The 15736-nt window shown below is 41.0% G+C and overlaps 1 protein-coding gene across 2 annotated transcripts in view; it reads right to left on the reverse strand.

The window, feature by feature from the left end:
• DCAF5 (DDB1 and CUL4 associated factor 5) overlaps window positions 1–15666 on the reverse strand; it is a 70882-nt gene extending 55216 nt beyond the window's left edge. The window contains exons 1-3 of one of the 2 annotated variants that reach the window (XM_039552700.1): window positions 15443–15666; window positions 5797–5940; window positions 1547–1583 (exon numbers count right to left, since the gene is read on the reverse strand). In XM_039552700.1, coding sequence (XP_039408634.1) covers window positions 1547–1583; window positions 5797–5940; window positions 15443–15626 — 365 coding nt within the window. In that variant the 5' untranslated portion in view covers window positions 15627–15666. Of the gene's footprint in view, window positions 1–1546; window positions 1584–5796; window positions 5941–15279; window positions 15331–15442 lie in introns of those variants that run through there. The other variant, XM_039552701.1, reaches the window with a different exon arrangement.
• Between the last annotated feature and the right edge of the window lie 70 nt (window positions 15667–15736).

The raw sequence follows: 15736 nt of genomic DNA on the forward strand, positions 1-15736 counted from the left end.
TGATGTTCATAATGGCAGATATACTAACTCTGTCTCAGGGACCATTAATAAAAAAAGGTGGGGGGGAAAGAAGTTACAGAAAAAGCCATTTAAAGTTACGAAAAAGGAGTTGACAGACCTATTGTTATCACTAAAAAGAGATTAACTTTCCACAGAAATCAATCAGAATTTGGTGTGTCAGACTACTAAGGTTTCTTTTAGAAGATCACACAAAATAGAGGAAAGAATTCTGTATGGATTACAACTGGACTTAGCATACCTAAAAAGATAAAAACCTGATAACAAAAGCACATTAAAAATATGCACATATCAAAAAGACTTGTTAAAACATCTCAACAAGACATAGAAGGAAAAAATGTGTTACATACAAAAGATAAAATGACAAAGATCTTGTAGAAGCTTAAAAAGTCAGAACACAATAAACACCAGCATCTAAAATTGACATTTCCATATTTAATTAAAACAAGAAAAACAGAACACTAAACAAAAAACTCTCCCAAAACCAACCCTCCCCCCCCAAAAAAACCAAAAACAAACAAAACACCCCTCCCAAAAAGGCCTAAAATGTTAAAACCAAAACAAAAACTCCCCAAACACTAAACAACATGGTATTCCTGAGAAAGCATCAGAACAGAAGACGAAGTTACTTTGGCCCAGCTTGCATGTAAGATTTATGCAAGAAGCAGACATAAGGTACAGTGGAAGGCAGATATACACTGAACAATTCAATGCAAAAGGCTTTGGACAAACACATCAAGAAATATGTCCAGATTATGTTATTCAGGAAACTCAAAGAAATGTAAGGTTTTATATTTCTCTGTTCTTACATATATCTCTTCCTGCTTTTTCTTTATTTTCTTGAGTTCAAGTTAAATGAATGGTCAATGCTTAAATCTGCAGAAGTAATTAGCACAGACCAAAATTTTAAATTTTTTTTTTACTTCAAAAGCAGTAAGCTCAATGGACCTGATATCTAGAGAAGTCCAATTCAATATTTTACCACTGCTGTATTAATTACACTTTGACTAACAGCTAAATCTTGATGTAGCACCACAAAGCCTAATTCCCAACTATTTTGCAGTTTTGGTAGAAAGTAAGTATCAAAACCAATATGCTTCATGTTAGTGTGGAGAATCAGGCAGCTGCATCCAAAGTTTTAAAAGGAAGTTAGGTAGGCCAAGCACTAGCCATCTTAAACACAAGTCAGGTGAGTCTGTTGAAAAACACGAAGTCTGTATGTGCCAACAGTTGCATATGTGCCAGAATAATCTACTCAGAATCTACTATGCTGCCTGCAGGAGAGCATATATATTTAAAAATCATTCTCTTTACTAAGGTCAAAATAATACAGAACCCAAGTGCTGAAAAGAAAATGGGGTGATGGGGAATACTTCATTCCAGTTATGAATTTAGATAAATAAAAAGCAAATTTCAGTATTAAAGCACTGTTCTTCTCCTAAACCATTAATTTAAAACAGAAAATGCCTCCAGTGAGTTGACATCAAAGGAGTTCTTGAAGCAGTTGAAACACAAACTGGGTATTTACCTTTCAACATCATGGAGTATAACTTGTTCATCATTGCCTAAAAAGAGAAATATAAGCAATTAACACCATGCTCTAGCGGTTAAAAAGCATTATAGTGAAAAGAACCCCAAACCACCTTCTTAAAAAAAATTTGCAATTTCAAAACCAATATTGAAACCAAGAAGACTAGACCAGCTCAGCTGCTACTTGGTTACCCTCTGCTCAGTTATATGAAAGGCTCCATGTGATATTGCCAGTCATTACCAAATGTACCAGCAGTTTCATCTGCCACTGCTCAACAAATAATTCTATTTAAATATGCTACTAATCATTCTTTGTTCAGTTTGAGCTTGAGTTTTGGGACATTTGCAATAAAGACTATAACATGAAGCAGCAAAACACTTTTAACTCTCATGAAAATACATCTTTCTTCCTGCTCAAAGGACGCTCCGTAAAAAGATCGTGGATGGTGAAAAGAGATGTCATAAATGAAGTGCACACGGCTCCCAGATCAAATGCTGCCAGCTAACACTGTCAGCATTCAGGGTTTTGCAGCCTTTGAGAAGGCATGAATGAGACAGCCAATGTAATTTCTTCTATATTAACAAAAACCAAACTAAGTAACCAGACGATCATGTCACTTTTCTTTGATCACTCCATTGAATATAATGGAAACTAACCACATGTGTGCAGGCTAACAGGGTCACAGACGCTAAGGAATTCCAGTAGCTCATGCAGAGTTTTTCAAGCAACAACAACAGATTATTTTTTGAGTCCCTGTACTGAATATTTTATTACCTAAATTTGGCACCTCCTCTTTAGAAATATTTAAGGACACACACACTTTTATATGTAATTCAGAAAAACAAACAAACAAACGCGAATCAGAAAGCCTGCAAAGTCATATTTTTATGCTCTGTATATCTTAGTAGCTGTGATGTAGAGTTGTGAAGCTTTCCTAGTGCACACTAAAGACAGGTTCAGAAGGAGCAAGATTTCATGTTATGATTCTTAAATGTTCAGTTGACTCAGTTTTCATTTATCCCATACATATTTCAGTTGTATTCTGTTTCAACAGAGAAGTATGAGAAAGTTTCCCTTTGACTAGTGAGGTGTGAGAATTTCTACAACCACTTGCTCTTTGCCCAGGCTCCTAGTAAAATCGTGCCAGCCTTAGATTACTGCAGTAGCTCATCTTTTCCATGGTACAATAAACAAGTCATTTAAGCGTAAGTGTCCTTTGGTAATTAATTGTATTTGGAACTGCCCATTATACATTATTACACTGTTTATACTTAGTAAAACTACTCTAGTGCCTATGTAGTGAAAAATGCAGCCTAGTTTCTCCAATGACAAAATTTCCTCCAGCAGACAGTCCTGGCTCTTCAGTCTCCATCCAGTATGAACACAATCATTCCAGTTGCCTGGTTTCAGGCATCTAGTCATCATGGGATCAAATTCCCTTCCATCACAAGCTTCAGAATGGGAAAGAAAGAATGAAGGGAAAGTGGAATAACCACTGTTTTCCTCTGTTCTGTGTGTGGGAGGAGAAAGTAGTGACAAAAATCTAACCACAAACTGGTTGCTTCTGGTGAGGATCCATCCCTGCAGAAAACATCACTGCTGTTCAACCCAGGGGGGTTCCCACTTACAGTGTTCTTGCTTTAACACTGGAGAGTTCATTCTTCATTGAGACTAACTGGGTCATAATTGTGTACACAACTGTGTCATTTATAATCTCTCTTGTTTTGATAACTGCAGTTACAACCATCAGAAAGACAGGAAGGATCTGCCATTCCCTTCAGTTACTATACTTGTAAGGGTGAAATACTGCAGAGCACATACAGGGGAGCACAGTTAAGGTGGCCTAAAACCCATATCTGTCATATAAGCCCTAAAAGAACAAATTCAATTTCCTGTAGGTTTATTTCAGCTTTTCATATACCTAACATTAAGTGCAAAGAAAAAAAAGTCCATGCAGTTTACTAGGAAGGGACCTTGCATTTCAAATGCTGCTCTACACTCAGTGTGTGTGGACAGAGAAGGGCAAAAATGTTCTTCAGGGATGGGAACTTTTTGGGACAGTTTTTTCCTCCAGAGATTACATGCAAAACACTGTCCACTCAGTTCCTGCCTTCCATTTTTGTAACAGCTCCATGGGGTGCTTGCTCCTTCAAAGCAAAGAGCTCTGAAATTCCTTGGATGCAATCCAATCTGTACTGAAGTGGAAAATCCCTTCTCCTCTGTTATCAAGAGTTGCTTTAGGGAAAGGTCATCAGATCCTAAGTCATTAGTCGTTGGCAGTCATTCATTAACAGAATAAATTGAGCTCTGTGTGACCTGTGCTAGTTTCCATATTCTAATTTTTAATTTTGGGGTTTTTTAAAGTATTCCAATCTTCTATGATTTAAATACCACTCCAAACTCAGGTGTGGGTGTGGGTGTCTGTGTGACAACCAGTAGTTCCTACGACCCACAGTTCTTTCAGACTTTTTAAGAATCTCCCAGAACATCATTGAGTGAATAAATATAGCTATCCCCATTTTACCAACAGAGATAAAACAGATGGTACATCTAGGCCATGCAGCAAAATGACTCGTTACAAGGGATCCAAGAGCCAGACTCACAGCCCTTGCAGATGAGCTCACTGAATCTTGATGGAACAGCTGAAAGAGTTCCTGACTCCTCCAATGGAAATAATTTCTGGCAGAGTCACAGTGTTTTTATGCAAACTGGAGGAGGAAAAAGATATGAGAACGGCCAGTTTCTCTGTGCATCAGCTGTCACAGCTCCTCTAACCTGGCATCTTAGCAAAAAATCCACCATAATCAATTATATAAATCTTTAAATGCAGGTGTTAACTTCAGTAGCAAGGTACAATCAGACCACTCTTCTGCCTTTCCTGTGAAAACAGCAGCCTCTGACAGCAAAGCCCAATGGACAGAGGGCTGAGTTGGACATGAGAAAATACCATTCCATCTGGTCCAGCAAGACTTGGCACACTTCATTCCTTGAATATTCATGTAAGGTTCCATTTGTCTGAATTCAAACTAAAGTAAAAGAGACTCTGGCCCAAAATTCCACTGGAATCACTTGTGCAGATATATTCATTTGAAGACAGCGTGTACTGCTGTCTTTCTCATAAAACAAACAGCAGTCCCCAGAATAAGAAGATAGGCATCACTGTTTGACAGTCTAGGGGTTTATTCCACCTGAGAAGTATATCTGAATAATTTCATCCTTGAAATCTGACACCATCTTAAGCTTTGTCATGTCTTTTTTTTAAAAGCAATATTATAATTTTAACACAACACTGAAGGACGGGAAGCTTCCACCATACACATGAACTCAGAATCAATCTCTAGCACTGATTGGCAGTTCACAAGTCTTGGTTCAAAAAGGCAATGAAGGACTTTGACCAAGTAGTCTCATAGTACCCTAAAGTAAGTCTAGCTGTATGTTAATGGACATATTGATGAAAGATACAAATTCTCATCCATTTTATGACCATGTCAGATAGTGGAAATGAAGTACAGCAGAAAATGACACTTGACTGCATTGACATTCTTGTGCCTTTTTCTTCTCAATTCAATTTTCCTCCCTATCTCAATACCTTAAAAATCAAGTGGTGAAATGGACCTAAATTACAGAAATTATTACCCCAGAACAAGTATATGTCCACTTTCCTTACCTTAGTTTTAAGACCGAATTAAACTTTCTATTAAAAAGTAGATTTATATTAAAAAGAGATGAGAGCAAAAAGGGTTATCAGAGCCCAACGTGCCAACAAGTTCTAAAAGGCAGAGGCTTACCTAGTAAGAACTGAAACGGGGTCTAAGAAAACATGATCCACCAATAGATGGCAATAGTCCTTCATGAACCGTCTAAGGTTGCATTGAAATCAGACAGTAGCAGCAAAGATTTTCAAGCATAAGGCTTGAGTGCCAGAGAGAATGCAGGGTCTGGTACAGCTAAGAGGGAATACCAAAGACAATGTTTTCCATAGTCCTTAGCACAAGTAGGGGCAGACTGGACCCAGGATTCTCGCGATAGCTTGAGACACGATGTGCTTACACCGGGGTTTGGAAAAAAAAACGGCAAAATTTAAAATGTTGTGCTAGTTAAAGGATTCCCTGTTCCCAAATAAATTCCAATTGCTGATTAAGAACACCTTCCAGATCTCATGTGGGGCAGGATCTCACTCATGGCTTCTACTCCAAGGCATTCACAATACATATTCAGGTGAAATCAGGGTGCTCTTCCTTCCTTACCTCCAGAGAACACTTTTGTATTGCCACTGTTGAAAGCTAGGCAGAAGATGTTAGAGTGATGCTCCCCTTTCAGCTGAACTGGTTTGACTCTTGAGTGGATGGCTTCTTCCATATGCCAAAGTAAGACCCGGCGGTCATCGCCTCCTAGAAGAAATAAAGGAAATGTGCATTACTGCCAGAGCCATGTGTAAATTGATTACAGACAAATTACTTAATTCTGCAGCTATTCATAAAAAGCTTTGCTAAAACCTTAATTAGCATAAAAAATGTATGCCTTTTTGGATATATAGACACACATTTACATTAAGATGTCATGCAGTCAGGTATTCAACTAAAACTAATGAAAACAGAGCAATCAGCAGGAAAAGTTTGAATTAAACAGCTGCCATTCTGCCAACACATAGTGACAACCTATAGCAACCTGGAGACTCAGAAATTTACTTCTATGTAAAACTCCATGGAAAGCTGTAGATGAATTACATGCCGAAGTAATTCACATACACATGTTGGCAAAATGCTTCTACACCAGCTCCTTGTTGCCAGCATTGCTTATGTTATTCATAAAATACGAACTTTTCCCCCCTTTCACTGACAACTATATTTCCTCCAGCAGTCTTTCCTAAGCCTTCATAGCACAGGTTGGCTCAGGACTGACAGGTGGCCATAAAAAGATTTTACTGAAGCATTCAGAAGTCTTCAGGATGCACAGTGATGTCAAGCTTCTAGATCTGTAAAGGTTAAGACAGACATTTCTGAGGTGAAGTCCTGACAAAGGGAGTACCTGAGAAAGGAAGTTCAACTCGCTTGCTTTACATCTTGCTGCACTCCTAATTGCTTGCCTACATGCAGCTCTCAGTTCAGAACTCTATACATAAATATATTTAAGTGCCTCCTTCTCTTTCTGGCAAACAGTTATATATATAATAAATACTAGACTTTTCACGCTTCAATTGCATTAAGTTATTATTTATTAGGAAAAAAAATAAATCAAGATACTATTGTATTGGTCAGCATTCAACAGCAATTTTGAATGCCTGTAAAATCTGAATAAGGTTTCTTCAAGTCAGACTCAAAATATTTTTGGTATCTGTCTTTAATAACAAATGGAAGAGAATGGCATCACAAGTGAAATGTGACACTAGAAACATGCTGATTACAGTTAGAACATTTTACTGATTCTTTGCACAACCAAAAGCCTAAACTCAGAGCCTTTTGAGCTGCTATCCAGAGGACAAAGGCATCAAAAAGAGAAAAAAAGAAACCAAAATTACTTGGGCTGCTGTTTACTTACAGAAAAAGTAAATGCATAAATAGATTTCATTACTGCTGTTAATCAGATTTCTTGAAACTTTTCACATCATATGTTGCTATTAAGGAGTTTTCCCATGGAACTGGGTTATGTCAAACATCCTACAAGTAAATAGTCTCTCAGCCTTTGAGTCTCCTAAAAGATTTTATGACACTTTGATAGACAGTACAGCAGCATGTTATGATTACCCATGCTCCATGAAATTGTGTATTCCTCCTCCTGATTTTGTACTTAGCACATCAAACGAGATTACATGATACAAAGATTTGTGATGCATTTGATAACTACTGAGAATGAGTCAAATCTGATGGATCCAAAATCTCACGGTAATTTATGGTCAACTAAACTGATGGGAACTTATACTCCTTTCTGTCCAGAAATAGGAGAGAAAGTTGCATTTGCACTCTAGTGATTGCAGATGAGCTTGTAATAAGGAGACATAGAAATACATGAGTCTCAAAACATATGACCACATTATTCAAGTTAAGCTTAGGAAGTAATTGTCACACTAAATGTGTCTACTTCCCAAAGCTGCCAACAGCCATGTCATAATGTTATCACCACCTGAAAAACAATTTAAGCAACATTTAACACAGGTAAACACCAACATTGCTTCTATCATACTTCATTTATTGCCCTCCCTAAAAGACATTTCAGGGCAAAATATAGTAACATATTGTTGTTATTTGTTACCATAGCAAACCAATTTTCAAAACCACTGCAGTAAGTCTACACATCCTCCTAACAGCACAGCTGCCTAGGTGTCTCACTTTAAGAGTAAACTCATAATAATAATTTCCACCAACCACTGTCCAGATGCAAGTAAAATAATTAAGACATCCACAGAAAACAAACATTACTGTGGTTCCCAGCACACATACAGTATGGTAGGAGTAGGATAAATTGCAACCTGTGCAGAAAATTGTTAGTATGAAAAGTTGCCGCTACGTTCTCTTTTATCAATTCCTATACCTTGGTGCCTGTTTTCCTCCACCTTGGAAACTACTTTTCCTGTTGGATGCAAATGTCTCCCTCTTCCCAGACACCTAGATCTCCATGAAACTTTGATGGTGGCACATTCCACATTCTAGAAGCTTTTAAATGCTCCCCACATTTATGCAATGCTGTCCCTTCTCCATCTATCTATTCTCATGTACATCTTTTTCTTTGAGAACTTCTACATCTGTTCATTCCTCAGTTTTATTTCTCTCATACCCCACTGAGACATAAAAGTTCAACAAAATAATAACATTAACTGTGTTGGAAGTATGTTCCCTTCTAATTCCAATTCAGCTATTCTAGAAATACTTCTGACTTAAGGCCAGTTCCACCAGAAAGAAAAAGTTACCCAATGTGTTGGACCACAGAGGATTTGTGGGAAACAAGACACTTCAGCAGTCCCTACATCCTCACACAAGAGAACAAGAAGTGTTAAGTCACAGGCAAATAATACCCAAGAAAAGGTAAATCTTAAGTGCCTGAAACCAGGAAAGGTGCAAATCCACAATCTCCATTACCCAAACCTGACTCTTTCCATAAGAGGGAAGAAAGGAGGGAGGTACACGTGTATGGACAGGTATACAAGGAGAAAGCAAAGAAAATGTGAATATATAGTTTTTATGCTTTGTAGAAAGGAACTATGATTCATCAGACACAAACTGCATACACATTATGCAGCATGAGTTACAAGTCTGAGAATTACAGGAAACTTCAGGTCCATAGCATTTGTTACGTGCAGTACATCACCAAATGAAGATTAATTAAAATGCTTTCAGTTTATGGTGAATTTATTGTGCATGTACATCAATTCTACAACAACTGAGGCAGAAGCCACATTCTTAACATAATATAGAGCATATACCAACAGCAACCGGTTTACTACATATCTGCAAAACCTGGATATATGGCTTCATATGAAAATACCTTAGTCAACAAGGCTCCACATGTGGATTTTCTGGAAATTAAAGATCCACAGAGAATTTGTAATTTTTCAGTCCATGGTGTCAAAACCAATAAGTTTGGCATCTACAATGAGGAAATAGCTTTATTTTCATCTTATTTTGCAGATTCTGTTTAGAACTGTATGACTGACAATTTGAAAAGTAAAAGTTTGTGTGACCCAGCTAAGAACTACACAATGCCATTCTACAGTTACTTTTCAGAAAGGAACCACATTTTAAAAGATCTAATTAGTCAAGTACTCCAGTGCTCATTACAGGAGCAGGGTCAAACCTGCTTCTACAATCAAAACCAAAGAGAGACAGGAAGAGAAGTCTCTTCCTTCTAAACCCAAAATAATTTGAAGGGGGCCAGAACATACCCATGTGAAAAGCAAATCTATTACAAACATTATGTGCATAGCTCACGAAACACACTTGAGCTCCTGTGTACTAACAGAAGCACTTCAAAATCATATCATTCAGGATTGAAAAACTGCAGTTTTAAAGTGCATTAACCTTGCTGATTGTGGACAAAGCTCAAGACCACTACTCCCCTTTATCTCCCATATACCAGGTCCATTTGCTGAAGAACCTACATGGCAAGTGGGCAATACTTCTAAATCATAACATTAAAGATTAGTTTTATTGCTTGTGTCTACTCCAGAAATTGCATGAATCACAGAAAGCAGGATTGGATGGTATTTCAAGAAGTTGATCATTTAGTTGGCCCTGGCCAAAGGCAAAAGACCAGACTGTCAGAATTATTCCCAGAAGATAAGTCTCTAGTTTGCTCTTAAAAAAAAACCACTGCTGAGGTAGATTTCATACCCTCCTTATGCAGCCTATTTCAGTTCTTCATTATCCTTGCTGTTAGGCAGATTACCCCATTATATCAAGCCTGAGGGTGCATCTTGGCATTACATATAATCCCACTCCCCTTGCCCTGTGCTCCTGCTATTTTCCTTTCCATTGGATTCAGTGGCCATTCAGGCAGGGGGTAAGTTAAAGAAGTTGACCTGACACAAAATCAACTGACAGACAAACAGCCTGTCCCTACCTATTCCATCCCCCTGATCAGATTCTTCCATCATACCAGTTTCAGACTTTAAATTACGAAAATGCCACAGTGCAAACAATGAAGAGAAATAAGTGAATGAGTTACAGGATAAAGGGAAAGTGCAAGATCAAACAGCATCCTAAAATCTTTCTTCCTATAATTTGAGACCATTTCTTTGTCCTATTCCCAGTAGACAAAAAAGAGTTTACAACTTCATGTAATAATAATTAAAAACACCTTTATGCAGCTCAAGACTTGCATTTCTACTCAGCTGTTCTTTCTGTAGACTAAATTGACCCCTTTCTTTCACTGTTTCATTCTTCTAGGCCTCTGATCATTCTTCATGCCCCCTCTTCTGAATTTTCTCAGTTTGGGCACATCTTTCTCAAAACACAGTGCCCAAAATTGAGCACAGCACTCCATTTGAGGCCCCAACAGAACCACAGCAGATTTACTTCACATGCTTTGTCATGTCTGACAATATTTGTGTTGTGATATTTATGCATTTGGATCCTTTTCTACATGACTATGGTCTAGTCTCCAAGGTGTATTGTAGAGACAACCATTTTTATTCACATGCTGTAGGTTGCACTTGTCCCTATCAAAACACATGACATTTTTTCCCGTGTAATATATCTTAATTAACTTGAATTTCAACTCCTACCCCCTGAAATTACTGCTGCCTTATCCCATCTTTCCTGAGAAATTTTATAATTTCTCAGACATTAATTAAAACATGATGTAGTAACTGAACCTAATATCCCTCCTCACACAGAATTCTGCTTGATACAAAGACACTAAGATCAAAGTGTCCCTCCTTAAAACATACTTGATACACAATCCCCTTATTCAGAGGTAATACTCCACAAGCTTTGCTAAAGTCACCTCATTCCCCTGTTTTAGGCTCATGTTCCTTCAGATTTACATAACAACTAAATGACAGATAAATTTCCAACAGTTTCTTGCATCCTCACAGATTTAGGATCATAGACCAGCTATTAATTTTTGCATTATCTGGTAGGAGGGAAAAAAAGCCAAGAGAAAAAGAACACTGGCATGGATTAAATAAGCCTCTGATTACAGTACTTTCCAGAAGTTATCTTGAAAGTGCAGTTTAAAGTATGCAAAAAAAAAAGTGGGAGGTTCTGATAAAGATACTCATGTTTGTAAAAGATAGCAGGCATGAAAAAGGACAGTCAGATAAACAAACAGGAAAACATATCCACCAAACCTAAGGATGGGAGAAAGACTATTACACAGACCAAGTAAAGCTGATTTTTAAGAAGTCAAATTGCAGGAGATGCTGGGCAATATGAAGGAAGAAGTTAGTTGCGTACCATTGCATGGTGATTTTAATTTCCATGCATGGACAGTCATGTGTTTCTCAAACTGTTAAAAGAAAAAAACACTATCTAGTACATAAAGTGTTGCAAAGACACATTTTCCCCAATAAAATCTTTCAACTCTATCCAGAAGCAAGTTTTAACCAATTTCAACCCACTTACACATTTTTTATATGTTAAGCTTTCCTCTTCCCTTGTGTCATTTGACAGGTAGTTTTTTTCTAATTGTCACACTGCACCTTCTCCTCAGTGTCCACCTCCTCCTTCCAATTATTTAAATTTTTTAAAATTCTTGTCCTTATGTCAGTCCCTTCTTCTAGCACTCCTGTCCCAAAACATTAACCTCTCTCTTTCTGCCCCTCTATAAAGTGACACTTGAGTTTCACACAGGTGCAGACTGGCCCCCAACTCAATTTGTGGACCTCAACTTTTTTACTTTGAAATATGGTTAAGAACAAAAATAAAGACTATTAAACATGTACTTTCCAATACAAGATTTAAAGACGTTAAGATACCAAAAAGTTTCAAACATCCTTTCAGAGGGCCTGCTGAGGCTTGTCTACACCAAAGTTCTCTCCAAAATCGTAACAGGAAAATTATCTTTAACTGCAATATAAGCCCTGTTTAAGCAGTTTGAATTGTTTACTGAAACAGTAATCATTAGCCTCACAGACTTCCTTCTGTGAGACACATTTAAAAAAAAAAAACAGGACACATACCTAAGGAAAGCATTCCAGCCAAGTGATGAGAACAGCACTAACTTGGATGCAGGCTACTATTTCAATGGCATTGGTATAGCTGCTATGAATGCACTGTATCAGCTGTACTTAAAACAGCTCTAACAAGGTCTAAGTTGTTAACAAGTCACTCAGCCAAAGCAGCCTTCTCTAGGTTAAGAATACACATATTAAGACTGAACAACTGAAAAGACCGCTTACACTCTCCCTTTTCATGCGCTCCAATATGTTAACTCTCTTAGCTGCTACAAGTGCAGTTGGAAGCATCCAACATCTCATCCTTACTTCTGTATGCTGACCATTTTGAGGGAAGAGAGACTCTCATACCACCAATTCTAAGGCTTTACCTGCATTTGTAAGTCTTTTGAAGCAACTCTTCTACAAAACTTCAGAGTAGAGACAGTTTACACCCTTCCTTTACCTTTCCTCATTGCTTTTCTTCCTGCTGTTGCTACTCCTCAGAGCTTCAAGATCAAGTATGGACTTAAAAAGGAGTGCTTTGAGTGTAATTTTAATGAAGTTTAGTCTTATAATGGTGTGAAACTTAACAGAGTATCCATAAATCTTTGGACTTTTAATTTCTTGTTCTTGACTGAAGCACAAAGCACAAAACAACATAGCTGTTGCTATGGCAGATAAAGCATTCTAGATATTATGCTCATGGATAACACAAAAGTTTTTAAAAAGAATGTTACCATTATTAGAGCTCTTCATTTTCTCAGGGCATCAGTAGAAGGTCAGACTTAAGGTAACCTGTTCTTGGTTATCCCAAATTTGTGTACTGCTAGCACATGTAATTTTTTTTTTTTTTTTTTTTAGGAGGGTAGAACTCTAGTAGCATTTATATACTACATATGGAGGAAAAGCTTATCCTCTTTGAACATTCTGATGCTTTATGAGAAGTTAGGAAATTGAAAACCGACATTGCTTGAAAGCCTTCCTTTTACATACCCTTTTTTAGATATCCACTAGATGTGAATTCTGCTTTCATTCTCTCACTGCACCTACCTTGGTTCAGGCAGTTTGGACAAAATTAATTCTTAAACATCCTTTCCAGCCCTGGACTGTTTATGCCTCTGCCTAAAGAATGGATGTCAACATAGGTAAGTACATTGATGTTGAGCAAGAAGAAAAGAAAATACTGATGGTGTTCCCATCACTTATTACGGAAAATAAAAAAGAAACAACAAATACACTTGAGCTCTCTGTAGCACTTTAAAAGTAAAAATACATTGCTCTGCTTTCTACTGGAGAAGGACCAGTAGAAACCAGCATGACAACTGGCACAAATGGGACCTTTAGAATAGGTGAATCAGCATTCCCTTCCCATACACACTCATGTTTATATACATATATATGTATGTATGAATACACACATATATTCACAAGATAAGTGGATGCATATCTCAGAAGTTGCATGTGCATAAAGATAAAAGAATCCCTAACAGTAACACTGAGATCCTTCATGGACACTTACTACAGAAATCATTGGACATAGGCCTGTAAGTTTCTTCGGGTAAGAACGTTGAATTTAGGAAGGTTTCAGTGTATCAGCTTCCACTTTAAGTTTATACAGGGTTTCTAGTCTGCCCTTGCTTAAAAGTAACGAGTCATAAAAACTTTTTATTGAATAGCCTTTGAAGTTAGTACTGATACCATTGTATGATACAGTTCACCTCTTCCCAGACACCACGGCAAGGCAGTAAAGTGTCCGCTCAGCCATGTCCCCGTCACATTCCTCAGTAGCCTCTGTCGCTATTCACAAGGCGGACAGGCAAAACCGAGGCCCTCGGTTAGTAACCAGGCCAGCACCCTCCTGGCAAGCGGAGACCACTCTCCACAAAGCTGCCACGGCCTTGTGCCAAGGACCTCTGCGACTCCCCCGAGGGCAGCTGCCCCACACGACGAGGAACGGGCCTTTCTGGCTGCTGCACGGCCCCTGGGGAGGGACCAGTCGGCAGCCTCAGCCATGGGAGAGCGACGGAATGGAGGCGGCTCCCTCCAGCCTGCTTTCCCCGGGGGCGAGGGGTGGCCGGGATACTACGCCCCCCGACCGCGGCCTGCAATGGACACCGCGCTCGGCGGCCCGGCCCTGCCCGGGGCGGCGCGATACGAGCGGTTCCTCCGGAGCCGGCAGCCCCCTCCCCACCGCTCGAAGGTCTCTGCCCCCTCGCAGAGGAGCGCGGGGTCCCAGGGCTCGGCGGGAGAAGAGCGCCGTGACCCCTCAGTGCCCGAGCTCCTGGGGCGCCGCGGGCGGGATCGGCCCGCGATTCCCCGGCCTGTCGCTAAGAGCCGCCCGAGAAGACCGCGGCCTGCAGCGCCCGGCCAGGCCCCGGCCTCAAGTTGCCTCCTTCCCCTGCCGCCCCTCGGAGCCCGGAGGCGGGGAAGCAGGAAGAGGCACCTGCGCCAAGCGCTACTGGGGTGGGGGGAGGCGGGCAGCCGGCCGCCGAGCCCCGCAGCCCCTCCCTGGCTGGGGGTGCAGAGCCTTTCCCCGTCCTCGGTGTCGCAGCTGATGTCAAGCCCTCGCTTCCCTCCTACCTGACAGCATCCCCCACCCCTATGGCTCCCTCAGCCCCGGGCAGGCAACAGAGGGGACCTGATGCCAAAAACCATCACCACAAATATATGCCCCTCTTCCACAAACGCGCCCTGCAAGGAGAGGGAGGAGGAACAAAACAAAACCCCACTCCCCTCCCCCAAAAGAAGATGGGGTGGGGGTGGCCTCAAAGTGACCAGTCCCTCGATTAAACCGATCCGGTTCCCGCCCGATGCCGAGCGGCACTGCAGCCCCCCCGGCCAAACTCGGGCCCGCCGCCCGCCCCCGGCAGCGATCGCTGACCCCCGGCCCGGGGCACGGCGCTGACAAATGTCACCCGGTGCCCACAATGCGCGCCGGGGGGCGGCTTCTTCTCCGTCGTCGTCCCCCCAAAATAAGAAAATCCCCTTTTACGAGGAAAGACACGCGAGCCACCAAATAAAAGGGCACCCCTAGCTTCCACCCCCAGCGCCTGGGAAACACTCTCGTAAAAACTTTGTCCAGGGCTCCCCCCCCGATAATAGTGGAATTCAAAACCTGTCAACCATTTTAGATCCCTACTTGAGAAAACATCATTCCCGGGCACCGGTGGATTTGGGAAACGGCTCTGAGCAGCGCTGCCGCGGCTCCCCTCCCCGGGCCGCAGGGGAGGCGGCCGGGGAGGAAGATGCTTCCTGGGGAGGGGGTGGCGGGAGGGGGCGAGGGACGGGAGCGTTCGCTTTACCTGAGACCAGCCACTGGCCTCCATTGTTGGAGAATTCAATGGCATTGACACAGCCGAAGTGGCCCAGGAGGTCCTTCTTGTAGAGGTTCCTGCAGCCCCGCAGGCGTCTTCGCTGGAAGTCTTGGGTGAGCAGGGGGTCCCCCTCCAAGCCCCGCTGGGACAGGAACCCCACCACCGACCTCATGCTGCCCCCCGGCTGCCTCTCCTCCTCATGCTGCCGCCTGCGCCGCTCCCCGCCGCTCCTTCCCCCGCCGCCCCTTCCCCCGCCGCCGCCTCCCCTCCCCCGCTTCCCCC

The sequence above is a fragment of the Corvus cornix genome, chromosome 5 (assembly GCF_000738735.6).
Source record: "Corvus cornix cornix isolate S_Up_H32 chromosome 5, ASM73873v5, whole genome shotgun sequence".
In the NCBI taxonomy this organism is placed as follows: Eukaryota; Metazoa; Chordata; class Aves; order Passeriformes; family Corvidae; genus Corvus; species Corvus cornix.